Source organism: Rhinoderma darwinii, chromosome 8, assembly GCF_050947455.1.
Source record: "Rhinoderma darwinii isolate aRhiDar2 chromosome 8, aRhiDar2.hap1, whole genome shotgun sequence".
Taxonomy (NCBI): domain Eukaryota; kingdom Metazoa; phylum Chordata; class Amphibia; order Anura; family Rhinodermatidae; genus Rhinoderma; species Rhinoderma darwinii.
This window is the reverse complement of record NC_134694.1, coordinates 4,068,062-4,090,180: the sequence shown is the minus strand read 5'-3', so window position 1 is coordinate 4,090,180 and position 22,119 is coordinate 4,068,062. Positions and strand designations below refer to the sequence as shown.

Here is a 22,119-nt window from a genome sequence, read left to right as displayed (position 1 = left end):
CCGCACCGCCTTCTACCATTTGTTACTCGCACGTTATGACTCCTCCCACTTTTATAAGTTTTTAATCTTTCTACTATTTACCCTTCTGTCATTTTTCTCACCACTTATTATAACTTTGCTGCAAACTACAGACGTCCGATCCAGAGAAACGACCAGTATCCTGTCATTTGCAACAGTTACGATTTCCATAAAGGACGCTTTATGGTCCGCACCGGAGATATGTGACATAAAGTAGGGATCATGGGTGAGGGGAGGATTCTAACATCCTGTCACTCCTCTCAAGGAAGAACGCTGCAGGCAGCCTCATCGAAACCGGACATGTCCGATAACAGAGAACAATAGATTGTATTCACCTGTCCTACAGTCATCCTCTCCCCAGCCTGACAAGTCTGATAACAGAGAATAGACTGTATTCACCTGTCCTACAGTCATCCTCCCCCAGCCTGACATGTCTGATAACAGAGAACAATAGATTGTATTCACCTGTCCTACAGTCATCCTCCCCCAGCCTGACATGTCTGATAACAGAGTACAATAGATTGTATTCACCTGTCCTACAGTCATCCTCCCCCAGCCTGACATGTCTGATAACAGAGAATAGACTGTATTCTCCTGTCCTACAGTCATCCTCTCCCCAGCCTGACATGTCTGATAACAGAACAATAGATTGTATTCACCTGTCCTACAGTCATCCTCCCCCCAGCCTGACATGTCTGATAACAGAGAAAAATAGATTGTATTCACCTGTCCTACAGTCATCCTCCCCCAGCCTGACATGTCTGATAACAGAACAATAGATTGTATTCACCTGTCCTACAGTCATCCTCCCCCAGCCTGACATGTCTGATAACAGAACAATAGATTGTATTCACCTGTCCTACAGTCATCCTCTCCCAGCCTGACATGTCTGATAACAGAGAACAATAGATTGTATTCACCTGTCCTACAGTCATCCTCCCCCAGCCTGACATGTCTGATAACAGAGAACAATAGATTGTATTCACCTGTCCTACAGTCATCCTCCCCCAGCCTGACATGTCTGATAACAGAACAATAGATTGTATTCACCTGTCCTACAGTCATCCTCCCCCAGCCTGACATGTCTGATAACAGAACAATAGATTGTATTCACCTGTCCTACAGTCATCCTCTCCCAGCCTGACATGTCTGATAACAGAGAACAATAGATTATATTCACCTGTCCTACAGTAATCCCCCAGCCTGACATGTCTGATAACAGAGAACAATAGATTGTATTCACCTGTCCTACAGTCATCCTCCCCCAGCCTGACATGCACAGCAAATAGATGGAAGTGAGGATAACCAATAGGTGAAGACTCAGGGGCGGGGCTCTGACTACTTCTGACCAGTAGTGTGGTTTTCTCAGTACATGAAGTTGTCAGAGCTATGCCAGATTACCAGCTTTTCCAGACTAATAGCCGGCCCAATACTCAAAGCGCAAACTTCTGGATTGCTGCCCCTGCGAGGTCCGTCATTGCTCAGCTGCGGCCATCGGGGTCACACTTGGTGTCTGGTTGGCTGCCATCTTGTTCAGAAGTATGGGACAGTGAGGGTTAAATAATTCTGCTGCGAGGTATAGTAGTGACTCCGCTGCTTAATGCACGCTGCTCCTCATTACATTACTTTTATGCATTGGTAAACACGTAACATATTGCTCCAACTTCTCGTGTAATGTGGATGTGACCCGCCCCCAGACTGTGCCGCACATACAAGACATCTGTGTACACCCCCAGGACGACTGTGCCGCACATCCAAAACATCTGAGTACACCCCCCGGACGACTGTGCCCCACATACAAGACATATGAGTACACCCCCCGGACGACTGTGCCCCACATACAAGACATATGAGTACACCCCCAGGACGACTGTGCCCCACATACAAGACATATGAGTACACCCCCCGGACGACTGTGCCGCACTTACAAGACATTTGAGTACACCCCCCGGACGACTGTGCCGCACATACAAGACATCTGTGTACACCCCCAGGACGACTGTGCCGCACATACTAGACGTCTGTATACACCCCCAGGACGACTGTGCCGCACTTACAAGACATCTGAGTACACCCCCAGGACGACTGTGCCGCACATACAAGACATCTGTGTACACCCCCAGGACGACTGTGCCGCACATACAAGACATCTGTGTACACCCCCAGGACGACTGTGCCGCACATACAAGACATATGAGTACACCCCCCGGACGACTGTGCCGCACTTACAAGACATTTGAGTACACCCCCGGACGACTGTGCCGCACATACAAGACATCTGTGTACACCCCCAGGACGACTGTGCCGCACATACTAGACGTCTGTATACACCCCCAGGACGACTGTGCCGCACTTACAAGACATCTGAGTACACCCCCAGGACGACTGTGCCGCACATACAAGACATCTGTGTACACCCCCAGGACGACTGTGCCGCACATACAAGACATCTGTGTACACCCCCAGGACGACTGTGCCGCACTTACTAGACGTCTGTATACACCCCCAGGACGACTGTGCCGCACTTACAAGACATCTGAGTACACCCCCAGGACGACTGTGCCGCACTTACAAGACATCTGAGTACACCCCCAGGACGACTGTGCCGCACTTACAAGACATCTGAGTACACCCCCAGGACGACTGTGCCGCACTTACAAGACATCTGAGTACGCCCCCAGGACGACTATGCCGCACATACAAGTCGTCTGTGTACACCCCCAGGACGACTGTGCCGCACTTACTAGACGTCTGTATACACCCCCAGGACGACTATGCCGCACTTACTAGACGTCCGCTGTCCCCATAATTTGGGTTTATTGTCACAGTTCCCGTTTGTCAGGATTTGGAGGATTGCAGGTTCTGCTCGTTCACTACTGACACTTTGTCGCAGTTTTGTGGCGTTTCCTCGTGTAATGTCTTTATTATGTGAAGGGTTTCCTTTCCAAGGCTCAGAACAACGTGCAGCATATGAAAGGCGAGACGAGGCCAGGAAAACCGCCACCTTAACCAGGCAGACAATTCATCTCCGGTTGTGTGTGTATACATTGCCCAGGGATATTTCCTAGCGGCCGTTGGTATATACTCTGCCCAGGGATATTTCCTAGCGGCCAATGGTATATACTCTGCCCAGGGATATTTCCTAGCGGCCGTTGGTATATACTCTGCCCAGGGATATTCCCTAGCGGCCAATGGTATATACTCTGCCCAGGGATATTTCCTAGCGGCCGTTGGTATATACTCTGCCCAGGGATATTCCCTAGACGTCAGGGGTACATTGTCCAGGGACTTGTAGTGGTATCTACACATCCTAATGCCTTTTGGGTCTCTTGGTTATTGCTGGGGCCAGGGATAAATATGTCTAGGCATTTATGAACTACTCAATGAGATTTCCTGGGGGGCCTTAATTTCCCCTTGATGTTTTTTGGGGGTATATACAGGACGATCACCTTTAGTTTCCTCTTAATGTTCTTCTCTCCGGTCTGGGGGTCATCACATGAGAGGTTGGAGTTGGGGGTCTCCTGACATTGGGGCTCCTGTTAGGGTCACGTTCCTTGGTGCTTGCTGGCTGGGATATAAGACTTTTGGATGTCTCGGCCCGGCCGCCTGTGTGATGTGATGTCCTGACCTCGGGACTCTCCAGTATCTCATCTAATGGGATGGACAACCACAAATTGTCAGCTCGAGAGATGAGGCCGGTGTGACTGACTGATATCAGAGCTGTCACTCTTAATAACAGGACATGTCGGTTCAAGGACGGACGCTCTAAATTAGGAACAACCTATTATGTTTATATGGGAGAAGAACTGTCCATCATCACATAGGGCGGCTCCAGCAAACCTATATTACCGCAAGTCACTGAGCACGGACGAGGATGCGGTCAGAGCTGGCGCCCAGGCCCAGAACCTGCGGCAATCCGTCCTGACCCTCCGACTATTCGTCCAGGCCCAGAACCTGCAGCAATCCCTCCTGACCCTCCGACTAGTTGTCCAGGCCCAGAACCTGCGGCAATCCTTCCTGACCCTGCAACTATTCGTCCAGGCCCAGATCCTGCGGCAATTCTTCTTGACCCTGCGACCAGTCGTCCAGGGCCAGAACCCGCGGCAATCCGTCCTGACCCTCCGACCAGTCATCCAGGCCCGGAACCTGCGGCAATCCTGCCTGACCCGCCGACTAGTCGTCCCAGCCCAGAACCTGCGGCAATCCTTCCTGACCCTGCGACTAGTCGTCCAGGCCCAGAACCTGCGGCAATCCTCCCTGACCCGCCGACTAGTCGTCCAGGCCCAGAACCTGTGGCAATCCTTCCTGACCCTGCGACTAGTCGTCCAGGCCCAGAACCTGCGGCAATCCTTCCTGACCCGCCGACTAGTCGTCCCAGCCCAGAACCTGCGGCAATCCTTCCTGACCTCCGACTAGTCGTCCAGGCCCAGAACCTGCGGCAATCCTTCCTGACCTCAGACTAGTCGTGCAGGCCCAGAACCTGCGGCAATCCTTCCTGACCCTCCAACTAGTCGTCCAGGCCCAGAACCTGCAGCAATCCTCCCTGACCCTCCGACTAGTCATCCAGGCCCAGAACCTGCGGCAATCCTCCCTGACCCTCCGACTAGTCGTCCAGGCCCAGAACCTGTGGCAATCCTTCCTGACCCTCCGACTAGTCATCCAGGCCCAGAACCTGCGGCAATCCTCCCTGACCCTCCGACTAGTCGTCCAGGCCCAGAACCTGTGGCAATCCTTCCTGACCCTCCGACTAGTCGTCCAGGCCCAGAACCTGCGGCAATCCTTCCTGACCCTCCGACTAGTCGTGCAGGCCCAGAACCTGTGGCAATCCGTCCTGACCTCCGACTAGTCGTGCAGGCCCAGAACCTGCGGCAATCCTTCCTGACCCTCCAACTAGTCGTCCAGGCCCAGAACCTGCAGCAATCCTCCCTGACCCTCCGACTAGTCATCCAGGCCCAGAACCTGCGGCAATCCTCCCTGACCCTCCGACTAGTCGTCCAGGCCCAGAACCTGCGGCAATCCTTCCTGACCTCCGACTAGTCGTCCAGGCCCAGAACCTGCGGCAATCCTTCCTGACCTCCGACTAGTCGTGCAGGCCCAGAACCTGCGGCAATCCTTCCTGACCCTCCAACTAGTCGTCCAGGCCCAGAACCTGCAGCAATTCTCCCTGACCCTCCGACTAGTCATCCAGGCCCAGAACCTGCGGCAATCCTCCCTGACCCTCCGACTAGTCGTCCAGGCCCAGAACCTGTGGCAATCCTTCCTGACCCTCCGACTAGTCATCCAGGCCCAGAACCTGCGGCAATCCTCCCTGACCCTCCGACTAGTCGTCCAGGCCCATAACCTGCGGCAATCCGTTCTGACCCTCCGACTAGTCGTCCAGGCCCAGAACCTGCGGCAATCCTTCCTGACCCTCCAACTAGTCGTCCAGGCCCAAAACCTGCGGCAATCCGTTCTGACCCTCCGACTAGTCGTCCATGCCCAGATCCTGCGGCAATCCTTCCTGACCCTCCGACTAGTCGTCCAGGCCCAGAACCTGCGGCAATCCGTCCTGACCCTCCGACTAGTCGTCCAGAATTGTTACAATGTAGACGAGTCTTATTTGTAATCTTCATAGTTATTAATGGAGAATATCTATAATAGTAAAGACCGGTGTATATAAGGGGAGTTCTGTCCTCTATGTCCTGGACTGAAGAAATGGCGCCACCTGGTGGTCAAACAGTCATTACACGTGGCCGTACTTTGGGATGACATAATGGGATAACTGTGTATAGTGTTTCGTTGAATGTCACTTGACACTAAGCTGCCTAAAAGGTGGCGTTACCCATAGCAGCTGCGCTCCCCCTATACTGCTGCCACCCGACGTCTTTCCTGTTCTGTGTAGGTCTAGATCAGTTCTTTGTGATTAAACGGTCCTCCTGCCAAGAGGTTCTGCATCAGCTGTGGTTCTCTGATGGGATTTCCCCTTTAATTGAGGGTCTTTTGCTGCATTCTCCGTGCGTCCGGTCTGGATTTAGTTGAACATGTCACCATTATACGCGACCGTCCCCGCTCTGGCACCCTCGGTGGCCGCACAATAGGTTCCCTGCGAGGCCGTTTTCATGATGAAATATGGCCCTGAAGGGTGCCGCGTGTGAGTGGCGGGATGTGATCCTCTCCCTCATGCCCGGGTGTCATTAATAGTGTGCCAACACTGGCTCCGCTCCTGCTAATGTGTACTAATGAGCGGCACATGTAATTAAATCATTGCACGTTCCGGAGCCCTGCTAGTACTCGGCGTGAGATCACAGCTCGCCGCCACGCGTTACTCCTGTTAACAGTCATTACCTGCTTCTCACAAGGTTACTACAACCGTTCAAGTTAAAGGGCCGGGGTGTTTTGCAAATGTCACGTCGCTCTTGTACAGCCGCGGTTCCTGCAGCGCAACGTGCCACTTCTGTATGGATGTATTATAACGCAACATCGGACGCTGCCTAATGGACTTTTAGTTTCCTTAGCATTTTCAAGATCTCTGCTTTCGGTCCGTAAATGGAAACATCCCTTTTTACATCCAAAAGCGATTTAAACAAATACTTCTCACAACTGTAGGTTTGTTATAATGTATCAGTGCAGGTCAGAGCCATCAGCCTGGAGTGCGGGAAAAAAAAAAAAAGAGACTTGTGTGTATTGTAGCTTGTTTACGCTGATACATTGTAACAAATTCTGCAGCTTTGTGAACTGGACTAGTTCCGTACAGATATGAGAATGTTTCTCAGCAAGCAGAGATCTTGGAATTAGTGACAAATTGAAACACAAAGGGTATTAGAAAGTGGCAGAACTTTTCATTATACAGTGTTTAAAGGGACAGTCCTTTTAGGCTGTATGGACGACATAGAGGGGGGAGAGCCGCTGCGGAGCGCGTCAGTACGACCTCGTATGATATGGCCGTCCATCCGTTTGAGTCTTTCGTGTAAGAAGGCTTCATGTCCTTTATGGTAACCGACAAGCGTCACATCTCCCGCCCAGTACAACCCTGCTGTGTGTGCGGGCCGCAGCTTGTAACCTTGTCTGTGTTGAGCTCATCTCCGGTGCGAGCAGCCCACTCGGCCATCTGCGCCAAATATAAACCCCGTATCACGGCTCATTAGGTGAGAGCGCTGTTATTGTGTAACCTTTAGGTAACCTTATGGAAGAATGAAGGAATAATTGCTGTCAGTGGTGTTTACCCTGCAAAATAGCCCTCGCCAGTCTGTGCCCCGAGCCCTCAGCCCATGTTGACTTTGCTCACAAAACATGCACTCTTGCAATTAAGTTAGATTAATGAAAGGTAAATGCCAAGCGTCCCTCTAACCATCCCGGTAAAGAAACTAATTACAGGCCGTGTTTGCTTTAACAGCTAATAGCTTAATTTCAACCTATCCTGCTATTTACCAACATGGCAAACCGGAGTGTGCAGCGCGGGCGAGCAGCAGCCGCAATACCAGGGTGTTAATGCGGGCGTCAGCACTTACCTTACACGTAGCATGGATCCTCACCTATACGCCTGCAGATGCTCTAGTGTACGTAATGTAGTCCGATAAAAAACTACTACTATATGCCTGTCTACAGGGGGCAGTATTATAGTAGTTATAGTCTTGTATATAGGGGGTAGTATTATAGTAGTTATAGTCTTGTATATAGGGGGTAGTATTATAGTAGTTATATTCTTGTATATAGGGGGCAGTATTATAGTAGTTATATTCTTGTATATAGGAGCAGTATTATAGTAGTTATATTCTTGTATATAGGGGGCAGTATTATAGTAGTTATATTCTTGTACATAGGGGGCAGTATTATAGTAGTTATATTCTTGTATATAGGAGCAGTATTATAGTAGTTATATTCTTGTATATAGGGGGCAGTATTATAGTAGTTATATTCTTGTATATAGGAGGCAGTATTATAGTAGTTATATTCTTGTATATAGGGGGCAGTATTATAGTAGTTATATTCTTGTATATAGGAGCAGTATTATAGTAGTTATATTCTTGTATATAGGGGGCAGTATTATAGTAGTTATATTCTTGTATATAGGAGCAGTATTATAGTAGTTATATTCTTGTATATAGGGGCAGTATTATAGTAGTTATATTCTTGTATATAGGGAGCAGTATTATAGTAGTTATATTCTTGTATATAGGAGCAGTATTATAGTAGTTATATTCTTGTATATAGGGGGCAGTATTATAGTAGTTATATTCTTGTATATAGGGGCAGTATTATAGTAGTTATATTCTTGTATATAGGAGCAGTATTATAGTAGTTATATTCTTGTATATAGGAGCAGTATTATAGTAGTTATATTCTTGTATATAGGGAGCAGTATTATAGTAGTTATATTCTTGTATATAGGAGCAGTATTATAGTAGTTATATTCTTGTATATAGGAGGCAGTATTATAGTAGTTATATTCTTGTATATAGGGGGCAGTATTATAGTAGTTATATTCTTGTATATAGGGGCAGTATTATAGTAGTTATATTCTTGTATATAGGGGGCAGTATTATAGTAGTTATATTCTTGTATATAGGGGGCAGTATTATAGTAGTTATATTCTTGTATATAGGAGGCAGTATTATAGTAGTTATATTCTTGTATATAGAGGCAGTATTATAGTAGTTATATTCTTGTATATAGGGGACAGTATTATAGTAGTTATATTCTTGTATATAGAGGGCAGTATTATAGTAATTATATTCTTGTATATAGGAGGCAGTATTATAGCAGTTATATTCTTGTATATAGGAGCAGTATTATAGTAGTAATATTCTTGTATATAGAGGGCAGTATTATAGTAGTTATATTCTTGTATATAGGAGGCAGTATTATAGTAGTTATATTCTTGTATATAGAGGCCAGTATTATAGTAGTTATATTCTTGTATATAGGGAGCAGTATTATAGTATTATATTCCTGTATATAGGAGCAGTATTATAGTAGTTATATTCTTGTATATAGGAGCAGTATTATAGTAGTTATATTCTTGTATATAGAGGCAGTATTATAGTAGTTATATTCTTGTATATAGGAGTAGTATTATAGTAGTTATATTCTTGTATATACGGGGAAGTATTATAGTAGTTATATTCTTGTATATAGGAGCAGTATTATAGTAGTTATATTCTTGTATATAGGAGCAGTATTATAGTAGTTATATTCCTGTATATAGGGGCAGTATTATAGTAGTTATATTCCTGTATATAGGGGCAGTATTATAGTAGTTATATTCTTGTATATAGCGGGCAGTATTATAGTAGTTATATTCTTGTATATAGGGGCAGTATTATAGTAGTTATATTCTTGTATATAGGGGCAGTATTATAGTAGTTATATTCTTGTATATAGGGGCAGTATTATAGTAGTTATATTCTTGTATATAGGGGCAGTATTATAGTAGTTATATTCTTGTATATAGGGAGCAGTATTATAGTAGTTATATTCTTGTATATAGGGAGCAGTATTATAGTAGTTATATTCTTGTATATAGGGGGCAGTATTATAGTAGTTATAGTCTTGTATATAGGGGGCAGTATTATAGTAGTTATATTCTTGTATATAGGGGCAGTATTATAGTAGTTATAGTCTTGTATATAGGGAGCAGTATTATAGTAGTTATATTCTTGTATATAGGGAGCAGTATTATAGTAGTTATATTCTTGTATATAGGAGCAGTATTATAGTAGTTATATTCTTGTATATAAGGGCAGTATTATAGTAGTTATATTCTTGTATATAGTGGGCAGTATTATAGTAGTTATATTCTTGTATATAGGGGCAGTATTATAGTAGTTATATTCTTGTATATAGGGGCAGTATTATAGTAGTTATATTCTTGTATATAGGGGCAGTATTATAGTAGTTATATTCTTGTATATAGGAGCAGTATTATAGTAGTTATATTCTTGTATATAGGGGACAGTATTATAGTAGTTATATTCCTGTATATAGGGGGCAATATTATAGTAGTTATATTCTTGTATATAGGGGTAGTTTTATAGTAGTTATATTCTTGTATATAGGGGGCAGTATTATATTAGTTATATTCTTGTATATAGGAGGCAGTATTATAGCAGTTATATTCTTGTATATAGGGGCAGTATTATAGTAGTTTTATTCTTGTATATAGGGGCAGTATTATAGTAGTTATATTCTTGTATATAGGGAGCAGTATTATAGTAGTTATATTCATGTATATAGGGGCAGTATTATAATAGTTATATTTTTGTATATAGGGGCAGTATTATAGTAGTTATATTCTTGTATATAGGGGACAGTATTATAGTAGTTATATTCTTGTATATAGTGGGCAGTATTATAGTAGTTATATTCTTGTATATAGGGGGCAGTATTATAGTAGTTATATTCTTGTATATATAGGGGGCAGTATTATAGTAGTTATAGTCTTGTATATAGGGGACAGTATTATAGAAGTTATATTCTTGTATATAGGGGGCAGTATTATAGTAGTTATAGTCTTGTATATAGGGGCAGTATTATAGTAGTTATAGTCTTGTATATAGGGGGCAGTATTATAGTAGTTATATTCTTGTATATAGGAGGCAGTATTATAGTAGTTATATTCTTGTATATAGGAGGCAGTATTATAGTAGTTATATTCTTGTATATAGGGGGCAGTATATAGTAGTTATATTCTTGTATATAGGGGCAGTATTATAGTAGTTATAGTCTTGTATATAGGGGACAGTATTATAGTAGTTATATTCTTGTATATAGGGGGCAGTATTATAGTAGTTATAGTCTTGTATATAGGGGCAGTATTATAGTAGTTATAGTCTTGTACATAGGGCACAGTATTATAGTAGTTATATTCTTGTATATAGGGGCAGTATTATAGTAGTTATATTCTTGTATATAGGAGCATTATTATAGTAGTTATATTCTTGTATATAGGAGCAGTATTATAGTAGTTATAGTCTTGTATATAGGGGACAGTATTATAGTAGTTATATTCTTGTACATAGGGGTAGTATTATAGTAGTTATATTCTTGTATATAGGAGCAGTATTATAGTGGTTATATTCTTGTATATAGGGGCAGTATTATAGTAGTTATATTCTTGTATATAGGAGCAGTATTATAGTAGTTATATTCTTGTATATAGGGGCAGTATTATAGTAGTTATATTCCTGTATATAGGAGGCAGTATTATAGTAGTTATATTCTTGTATATAGGGGACAGTATTATAGTAGTTATATTCTTGTACATAGGGCACAGTATTATAGTAGTTATATTCTTGTATATAGGGGCAGTATTATAGTAGTTATATTCTTGTACTTAGGGCACAGTATTATAGTAGTTATATTCTTGTATATAGGGGACAGTATTATAGTAGTTATATTCTTGTACATAGGGCACAGTATTATAGTAGTTATATTCTTGTATATAGGGGCAGTATTATAGTAGTTATAGTCTTGTATATAGGGGGCAGTATTATAGTAGTTATATTCTTGTACATGGGGCACAGTATTATAGTAGTTATATTCTTGTATATAGGGGACAGTATTATAGTAGTTATATTCTTGTACATAGGGCACAGTATTATAGTAGTTCTATTCTTGTATATAGGGGCAGTATTATAGTAGTTATATTCTTGTATATAGGGGCAGTATTATAGTAGTTATATTCTTGTATATAGGAGCAGTATTATAGTAGTTATATTCTTGTATATAGGGGCAGTATTATAGTAGTTATATTCTTGTACATAGGGCACAGTATTATAGTAGTTATATTCTTGTATATAGGGGGCAGTATTATAGTAGTTATAGTCTTGTATATAGGGGCAGTATTATAGTAGTTATAGTCTTGTATATAGGGGGCAGTATTATAGTAGTTATATTCTTGTATATAGGGTGCAGTATTATAGTAGTTATATTCTTGTATATAGGGGGCAGTATTATAGTAGTTATATTCTTGTATATAGCAGCAGTATTATAGTAGTTATATTCTTGTATATAGGGGGCAGTATTATAGTAGTTATAGTCTTGTATATAGGGGGCAGTATTATAGTAGTTATAGTCTTGTATATAGGGGCAGTATTATAGTAGTTATAGTCTTGTATATAGGGGGCAGTATTATAGTAGTTATATTCTTGTATATAGGAGCAGTATTATAGTAGTTATATTCTTGTATATAGGGAGCAGTATTATAGTAGTTATATTCTTGTATATAGGAGCAGTATTATAGTAGTTATATTCTTGTATATAGGGGCAGTATTATAGTAGTTATATTCTTGTATATAGGAGCAGTATTATAGTAGTTATATTCTTGTATATAGGAGCAGTATTATAGTAGTTATATTCTTGTATATAGGAGCATTATTATAGTAGTTATATTCTTGTATATAGGAGCAGTATTATAGTAGTTATATTCTTGTATATAGGGGCAGTATTATAGTAGTTATATTCTTGTATATAGTAGCAGTATTATAGTAGTTATATTCTTGTATATAGGGAGCAGTATTATAGTAGTTATATTCTTGTATATAGGAGCAGTATTATAGTAGTTATATTCTTGTATATAGGGGCAGTATTATAGTAGTTATATTCTTGTATATAGGAGCAGTATTATAGTAGTTATATTCTTGTATATGGGGCAGTATTATAGTAGTTATATTCTTGTATATAGGAGCAGTATTATAGTAGTTATATTCTTGTATATAGGGAGCAGTATTATAGTAGTTATATTCTTGTATATAGGGGGCAGTATTATAGTAGTTATATTCTTGTATATAGAGGCAGTATTATAGTAGTTATATTCTTGTATATAGGGGGCAGTATTATAGTAGTTATATTCTTGTATATAGAGGCAGTATTATAGTAGTTATATTCTTGTATATAGGAGCAGTATTATAGTAGTTATATTCTTGTATATAGGGGGCAGTATTATAGTGGTTATATTCTTGTATATAGGGGCAGTATTATAGTAGTTATATTCTTGTATATAGGGGCAGTATTATAGTAGTTATATTCTTGTATATAGGGGCAGTATTATAGTAGTTATATTCTTGTATATAGTAGCAGTATTATAGTAGTTATATTCTTGTATATAGGGGCAGTATTATAGTAGTTATATTCTTGTATATAGTAGCAGTATTATAGTAGTTATATTCTTGTATATAGGGGGCAGTATTATAGTAGTTATAGTCTTGTATATAGGGGGCAGTATTATAGTAGTTATATTCTTGTATATAGGGAGCAGTATTATAGTAGTTATATTCTTGTATATAGGGGCAGTATTATAGTAGTTATATTCTTGTATATAGTAGCAGTATTATAGTAGTTATAGTCTTGTATATAGGGGCAGTATTATAGTAGTTATAGTCTTGTATATAGGGGGCAGTATTATAGTACTCTTATTTTCCAGATATTCTTATGAATTATAAGTTCTGCCCTTTATGTAACAATAGCTTCAGAATTATTCCTTTTTATTATTTTCCTTGCAGCTGATGCTGTTCTCATATATGTGTCTTCACCTGTTACGGAGAAAAATTAATAAACCAACATAAAATAAATAAGTTTGGCGCGTTCCCCTGTCTCTCCTGCAGGAATGGCGCGGCATACATTTCCATTCATATTAATTGAATTTTAAAATGACCTTGCACACGTATTGATTTGAATTAAAATTTTCCACATCAAGGTCGAGCCGGCTCACGTCTTACAGGCGAAATATTAAAAAGCAAAGGGTTGTCTAACCGGCTATCGACAGAACAAGTTGAAGACGTAACTGGGAAAGTTTCTCCTCTGCGCGCGGGAGGCTGTCACCATTAATGCGGCTCAAGCTGAAGGCCGTGTACGACCGCACATAGTTAATTACACACTCTTGGCTTTCATTCCAGTATTTACTCCTCACCTTGTTCTTGGCAGTTGTGGAGTTACAACTCCCAACATACCCTGATGGCCGGCTGCGGTGGGGGCATGATGGAAGTTGTAGTTTCACAACAGCTGGAGGGCCACAAGTGGTTTGGTTTGGGTTGCGCTGCGTTCCTCAGTTTGACTTTGACTTTCTTGGTGCGTCAGTCCGGTCAAGGTCGTCTAGAGATGGGACTGCTGCGCCCATAAAACGTGGACGGGGTGTAATATTGGTGGCCATTTTTCTTGTGTCTTTTGGGGTCACTTATTTGCATTTTAAAGCTCATTTTAGTGCTCAGGGCTCCAGCTAAGCAAGTGGAGGCCTATCTTCATCTTGCACTTGGGTAACGGATGCTGGGTGACTACTACTAATGGGCGCAATTACCGAAATAGACGCACCATAGCTGTGTAAATGTGTGCGCTATTCATGGTGTATGGAAACTGTGCTGTGGCATCTTCTCTGTTCCAATTGCTTGGCTAATCTCAATCTTGATGTGGAGCTCAAAATCCAAATTTTAGGTTTTTTAAGGTGGAACTCGCCTCTTAAGGTGGATTGTTTATTTTTTTTTTATTCTTTTTTGCTGGGTGTTCCATAAAGAACCCAATTCTGGCCTGTCCATTGTTTCTCGGAAGCTGTAACCCCTTTGTTTTAAATATCTACGGAAGTCCCAGATCTCTACATCAGATGTTAACTAAAGGTGGAGCTCCCATTTAAGGTGGAATAGATTTTTAAGATTCTTTATAGAGGAACCACACAGACCGGCTACAGGAGCTTGGCTGTGTTATCCAGCACTGCAACCCCGTGGATCTTTAAATCAATAGTGGTTTTGTTTATCGGATCTCCGTTTCTCAAGATAATTTAAAGTGGATCTCCCCTTTAAGGTGGAATTGAATGGATGGGCTGTTGAGGAGCAGCAGGCAGGTCTGCTTGGTCCAGGCGTCAGTCTTCGGCATCTCCGTTGTGATCAGTGTAAATTAGAGACAACTGCTTGGTCCTCATTACGGAGACTGATGTAACCAAATGTATATTCATAGCCGCCATCACAATTCTCTCCCTCGGGAACGGCGATGTCGCCAAAGTTTAAGGAGAACGCAAGCCCCAGAGCCAGTCAGCAAACTTTTCTGGGATAATTCCTTGTCAGACGAGAGGTGTTTGGGAAATAATTAGGCCGTTTAGCGACCAGGAGGAATTTCGAGCCATTTCCACTTCCTTAAAAGTTCCGCGAGCCGCGCCGCGCTCTCCCCGGTTCTGAAGAGTTGTATTGTAATGTGCACTTAATTAATATTTCAGCACCTCACATTTCCTTCACTTCAAAGTTCCTCCTAGGGCTGTGAATGCTCCTTCGATCCCGCTGTAGTTTGTGTAGCGCGCTCCCCTTGTTCTGTCTCATCTGACAAAAGTGCTGACTGTCCTTGTTTGACATTGTGGGGATGGCGGTAATCGCACACAACAGGCTCGTGCACACAGTGGGTACGTCTGATAAGGTCAAACCGCACGTACTATCCACCTGCATACATAATGGGCGCCCACCGAGGGGTGCCCTCTAGAAGCTGAATTGTTGCCTTGCAATAGGATTTTCACATGTATTACTTTTTGTTATGATTGTAAAAAACGTGAGTAGAGCGCCCCCTGTAGTGAAGGATGATGGAAAAAGTGGCCCTAATTCTGAACGGCTGCTGGACCTCTACTGAGGAGTTGGGGGGGGGGTCTCCTCTCCCGAACTGAACCATTGGGCAGCACAGAGCGCTCACCGCTAGACCAAATGGAAGAGTGACCCAGTGTAGGATAAAAAGTGTACTGTATGACCACATGACTCCCTACCAGAGGGCAGAGATACCCACATCTTCCCAAAATGAAAGTAGAGTGCCCTTTCTGGACCTTAGGGCAGTACAGAGCTCCTGATGCGGAACCAAAGGGAAAGGTGCCCCCTGTAATGAAGAATAAAGGAAAGAGTGGTAGTTAAAGGGCATTGTGACCCCCATAGTGGAGGGCACCCCTTCCCTGACTGAAAGTAGAGTTGCCCATTTGGACCCTTGGTGAGGACAGGGTGCCCACCACTGGACCAAAGTGAAGATCGCCCATCCGTACTGAAGGATAAAGGAAATATGGTCCATGTGGTGAAGGGCAGTGTGACCTCCAATACTGGAGGACCGAGCACCCCCTCTTCTCAAATAGAATGTAGAGTGCCCCCTCTAGACCTTAGGGCAGGACACCGCACCCACTGCTGGACTAGAGGGGATGGGTGCCCCTCCATATTTAAGAATAAAGGAAAGCATAGCACTTTTGCTGAATGGCAGTGTGACCCCCATGCCAAATGGCAGCGGCCACTCCTTTTACCAACAGAAAGTAGAGCACCCCCTTTGGACTCTAGGTGGGGACAGGGAGCCCACCACTGGACCAAAGAGAAGATCACCCTCCCCCATACTGAAGGATGAATGAAAAATAGTCCATGTTCTGAAGGGCAGCCTGACCCCCAATACAGAGTACCCACTTTTCCCAAACTGAAGGTAGAGTACCCCATCTGGACCTTAGGGCAGGACACCGCACCCACTGCTGGTCTAAAGTGATAAGTGCCCACCCAGAAGGATAAAGGAAAGGGTAGCATTGATGATGGAGGAAAGTGTGACCCCGTGCCGTAGGGCAGCGGGCACTCCTTCCCTGATAGAAAGTAGAGCACCCTCTTTGGACCTTAGGCAGGGATATGGTGCCCATCACTGGACCAAAGGGCAGAGTGCTTCCACCTGATGAAGAATTGTCCCTAGTTGTGAGAGTGACCCTAGAGGGCTGATTGGCATGGGCCTGAGTGTGAGTGCCCATATACTGTAGGATGTAGAGTGGCCTTTGGGTTGTATCTCCTGTTCTGCTGCCCAACTAGTCGGTGATTGCCGGGTGACCACCGCTGCCAGTGCCGCCATGTTGGTTGGCACCCCCGGAGCAGACATAATGAAGACCCTTCTGCTGAGGACGGTTCAAGGACTTAATTTACCGGGGATTTTTTTTGGGAGTTTTAGGAAAAAAATTTCTTAATTGCATTCATTAAATCTACGGCTGTGATGTTTCGGTGGATGGCGATGACTGACAATGCGGCGAGGTGAGCGGCAGCCGCATCGACTTCCAGGTGAGATCCAGGCAGCGGGAGCCTTGTTTCCTTATTAATAGGGATTTAGAGCTTTCCCCCCAAGGATCCGAGTGCTTGAAATTCATAGCTTTGTAGTAAAACAATATAATGAGTACAGTGCAGTCCTACAGGGACCGTCCCCCCGGTATTGTCAGGGCTTCCTCATTTTCTGCTGGCATCAAGTTTCCTTGACTATTTAACCCATGACAAACCACCGCTCATCCCACCGGATGCCATTCAGCAGCAGGGAGGAGATAAATGGACGTAAGAACAAGATTCAAGGGATGTTTAGTGTCCTGGAAAGCAGCGAATCCTGACATCTAAGCGGAAGCCGTAGAGCTGCTCATCCTGGTTTTTGAATAGAATGCTAGAACTGCAGTATACACTGACACACGCCACAAATCAATGTCTCATGGACAGATCATTTGCATGAATGCTATAAATCAACGTAAACCTGCAGATTCAGCTAACTCCAAATCCTCATTCCTCCTCCCAATTCCCCTCCCTGAACATCCCTCCCCCGTGTCGGATAAAGCCGATTTTGCAGCGTTTTTTTCCCGGATTCTGTTAATCTCTCAAATACAATTAGAGCCCAAGAAGGTGCCAACGCTTGTAATGCCAACACAGCAATGGGGTATTTACCCTAGAGTCAGCCATCGAACCCCTGGAGAAAGTCTAGGATTGTCGCTCCCCCCGTTTCTAGAAGATGGTTCGATCCTGGCCCTGGGGAATGGACCAAAAGTACCGGGGAATGGACCAAAGGGTCATGGAAAGGGGGGTGGACAGCAAGTTTTAGGATTAGTGCCCCAAGTGGATAAGGGGGTTGGCATGACCAGGGGCCCCGTATTGATCCTAGCCTTGACACCCCCTCTTCCCAGTTTTCTTCTAGTCTGTCTTCTGAGGCTCCTTGACCTTCAAGGACTGGTAGGACACGGGAGATATAATTGTTTGGTGACCCGCAGCTTGTACCAGGGCATCGGGCAGGAAATTGTTTGGGGATTTCGCTAAATAAGCTGTGGGCGGAGGAAAGGTTTGGGCGCATCTATATTTCATGTTCCCTCTTGTGACCAGTTGAGAAAGTTTTTCTTCTTGCACAGATCTTCTGTCTGGGGCTTTAAAAAAATGTCGATCTGTCACTTCTTCCCCTCCGCTGCCAACGCCGTGCCACACTTCATTAGCTGTCCTGATGGGGAGACGTGCCTGTGCCACCTGCAATGCCCTCACTGCATTGGGAATTATAAGGGAGCGGGAAGGAGTGATGGGTATTGTGGGCGCTCCTGCAGGATCCGAAATATTGTCCTACACTCAGCAGCTCTAATGCCAACTGTGCCCTTAATAATATGGCCAGGGGCCAAGCCTGCGGGTGATCTTCTCTACATATGTGGTTCAGTTAAAATGCAAGCTATTGTTCTGTGTTATCAGCCATTTCTGCCTGGGTTGGCTACGATCCGTGACTCCGGCATCGCCTGTAGGAATCTGAAGTATACCACCTGTCTCATCAGAGGCTTATATTACTGTTCTGTCCACCATGCTTTATACTGCAGCTCTGCTTGTTCAGATTGCCATAAATATCTCAGCTGATTTCCGTGACTGAATGATTTGCAACTCATTTAGAAGTGAGAAAAAGTGTTAGGTGGTAAGTGTGAGGGCACACCGAGCCGGTGACGTACGGTCGCGCTGCAATCAGAAACCGGGGTGCGGTCTGGAGGTTTTTGCTCATACTAGTCCTATGTTCTGCTGATGTAATAATTGATGGCCTGTCCTATGAATGTTTGAGGGGTGGGGGTCCGGCCGCTGGGACTAGATTAGGGGTCCCGTATCCCCCATTATATCTATTGGAGCCGGGAGGGGAAAGTCAGAGAGGAGCGGAGCGTTTCCATGCCAGTGCGGACTCTTTCCATACTATATATGCGGTGGGTCCCAGCGGACACATACACAGCTGAATGATTAGGGTCCGGATACCCCATTACTGACACATTCTAATCCTGATACACTGTTACAGATCTGGACCATAAACAAGCGTGGGATTCTAGTAAAAGGGGCGGGGCTGTGACAACATCCTGTCCATCTTTCTGAAAACGGTTGTCGCACCTAACAGATGAAGCGTTGGCGATACCTGATATAATCTCATATATCTGTAGATCTCTGCATGTAATGGTGGGTAGAACTAGATGGCGCCTGTCACTGGGCACATAGCTGTGCCAGCCATCTTTTATCCTGGCAGGTCTACACATTACGTTGGGGTTACTAAATGAATCCCTAATCGTTTTCAAGACCAGTTTAGCTGCACGGAGTGAGCCGTTCCGTCTGCCATCTGGGCGCACACAGTGCCAGCTCTGTTCAGCGGGCATTCACGCAGCTAGTGACCCGAAGCAGACCTTGCCCGTCTGCACTGGCACAGCAACACAGTCCACTTGGTCAGGCAGCACCACAAGTGGAAGAAACATGTTGGCGTTCCAGCCGGCTCACTGCATCCGTCTTATAGGATAAAAAAAAAAAGTCCTTTATCCCTCTGCCAATCCCATAGACCTGGATGCCAAGCAGCGACGCTTCACCCACTGATTTATCTGCCCGAGACCATCTCCACTTGTTTGTCCCCAAAATGCCAGACTCGAAGAGAAGATAAAGATTTTCTCCTATAGACACCAGAAAACCTTGTACTGAACTCCAGACCGATACGTTACCTGCACTGGTACATTGTAACAAACAAGCAAGACCAGAGAGATTTTATCCAGCTGCTCCGTTAAGCTCAGACAATTGCAACAAACCCTCTGCTGTGAGTAGTATTCGGTCAGGACAGGTTTTCATGTCCCCATTCACTGACCGCAAGCAGCAGTATTGCAAATGGTAAAGAATTGTCACACGCGCTGTACATTAGAAAGCTGCAGAAAGTTTCAGCCGTTATTCAAGTTACTCATTTCGCTACAAAAAGTATTAACCCCCTCCTCTCATTGCAGGTGACTCTGGGTAAAGTATTGAAAGTGATCGTGGTGATGCGCAGTCTCTTCATCGACCGCACCATTGTGAAAGGCTACAACGAAAACGTCTACACGGAAGACGGCAAGGTGAGATCATGTGATTCTCTTAAAGGGCCGGTACACCTAAAGTCGCCGGATTTTCAAAAGTGCAACGAGCGGCTAATATAATTGACACGTATGCAGAGGCCTAGTCTAAAGATAATATTAAATCTGCCCAAGGACCCCCGACCACGTTTTTATGTGGCTGAGGGGTCTTTGGGGACCGGTTGGTCACATGGCAGCCCTATGTAAATGGATCTTAAGATCTATCCGTTCTAGAATAGAACTGTTACAGTGGCTGAAAACAGAGAGCAGAAGCTTGCAAGGCGGAATGGACCGCGGGTCTAGTGTCACTTTAACCAGCGCAAATGAGAAAAGACTTAAGACGCGATGCAATCCTGTCTGGCCCGGCCTTCTGCCAGTCTCCGGGCTCGGTTGGCATTAACAGTTGCTCGATGGAGAGGTCACGGCGAGCCGCAGCCCTGGCCAAGGCGCTGGTGATATTTACAGAGCTGCGAGTAACAAGCCGGCACCCTCCTTGCTCCCGTCTCTCCCGCCGCGCTCGTAATTGGCACATCGGGGGTTACTCCGGGGATATTTGTTTCCTAAATTCATTGACGAGCAAAAAAGGGCAGACGGGAACAGATGAATATGTTTAATACGGAAAAAAAAAAAAAAGTCGTCCTTGTCCACGGCAACATCGGAACAGCTAACAAATTAATTTGCTTTTCACAGCCGACTGTGCTCATATAATTGTCTTTTCGCCTTAACCCCTTACGTGCCGGCGGCCGCTCTGCGCTTATCCGAGGCGCTGGAAACGACAAAGTAGCAGCCGGTTATCCGTGAGTGACGCCAGCGGTCGCGGGGAATTTCCCAGGCATTCGAATTTGCTGTAGCAGGAAGGGTTAAAGAGTTGATTGGCATAGCGCTAAACCCATCCTGTCCACGCCGCTCGTTTTTTTTTGCGCGGACATTAATATGGGAATCGGGCTCCCTGGCTGATTACAGCTCATACAACGCTCTTCTCACCCAAAGGCCACGGCCTAACGAGCAGAGGGCGCGGGAGAGGAGATCGTTAGTATGCAGGTGTTTTACCGCCGCGGTGCCGAGCTACGCGCATAGATGATCAATCCCGCAGAAATATACGACGTGACGGTCTGTTTTATACAAGGGGGGGGGCAGGTGGCCCCTCGGCGGCAGAAATAAGGGGCTGTATTGAGTTTTCAGAAAAATCTGATTAATAAAGCGGGGGGGGGGCGCGAATGGCAACATTGTCACAGTTTGAACATCAGAGACGTCTGGTTGCTATGGATACTTTGCCTCATGGAGATTGTCCCGCATCTAGAAGGGGCCGGGAGGGCTGGAGGGCTCCCTTTGCTTTATCAATCAGATTTTTTTTTTATTTTTTTTAATAATTAGACAGCGGTTCCCTTTAAGGCGGCCGTATTCATGGGGATTTTGATTGGCCGAAGATGTTGCCAAGTGCGTCCGACCTCCAGAAATAAGATATAAACACCTGCAGAGAATTACAGGTGGGCGAAGCCCCCCGGACGGGGCCAGACTTCAGATCTGCAGCCACACAGGGCTAGTTTTACAGCATAACTGGGCTGATTTGCCTTTCGGCAGTCCAGAAAAGCTGTGTGAGCTGTTATGGCGATCATGTTGGGGTCACCCAGCTTTCCCAGAGTCCTGAATGAAGAATCTATTTGACTATGCATCAGTTTAGTGAACTGGATGTATTAATTTTTTTTTACCTTTTAGGAATCTGGGAAAGCTGAGTGATCGCCGCAATGAGAGCTGTAATGGCGGCTTTAATGGTCACCCAGCTTTCTGAGAGTCCGGAATGGAAAATCTATAAGTCTATGCTTCCGTTTAGTGCACGGGGTGTATTACTTTTTTTTTTTTTTTTTTTACTTCGTAGGAGTTTGGAAAAGCTGAGTGATCACCAATGTGAGAGCAATAATGGCGGCCATATGAGTGGTCACCCAGCTTTCCCAGAGTCCTGATTGAAGAATCTATTTGGCTATGCGTCAATTTAGTGCACGGGATATATCCCTGTTTTACCTTGTAGGAGTTTGGAA

At 44.3% G+C, this 22,119-nt stretch overlaps 1 protein-coding gene across 2 annotated transcripts in view; it reads left to right on the top strand.

Moving 5' to 3' along the window:
- The window catches only part of MED27 (mediator complex subunit 27), a 151,133-nt gene that overhangs the window by 114,579 nt on the left and 14,435 nt on the right, over positions 1-22,119 (top strand). For both annotated transcript variants that reach the window (XM_075834697.1, XM_075834696.1), the window contains exon 5: positions 19,979-20,086. In XM_075834697.1, coding sequence (XP_075690812.1) covers positions 19,979-20,086 — 108 coding nt within the window. The remainder of the gene's footprint in view (positions 1-19,978; positions 20,087-22,119) is intronic.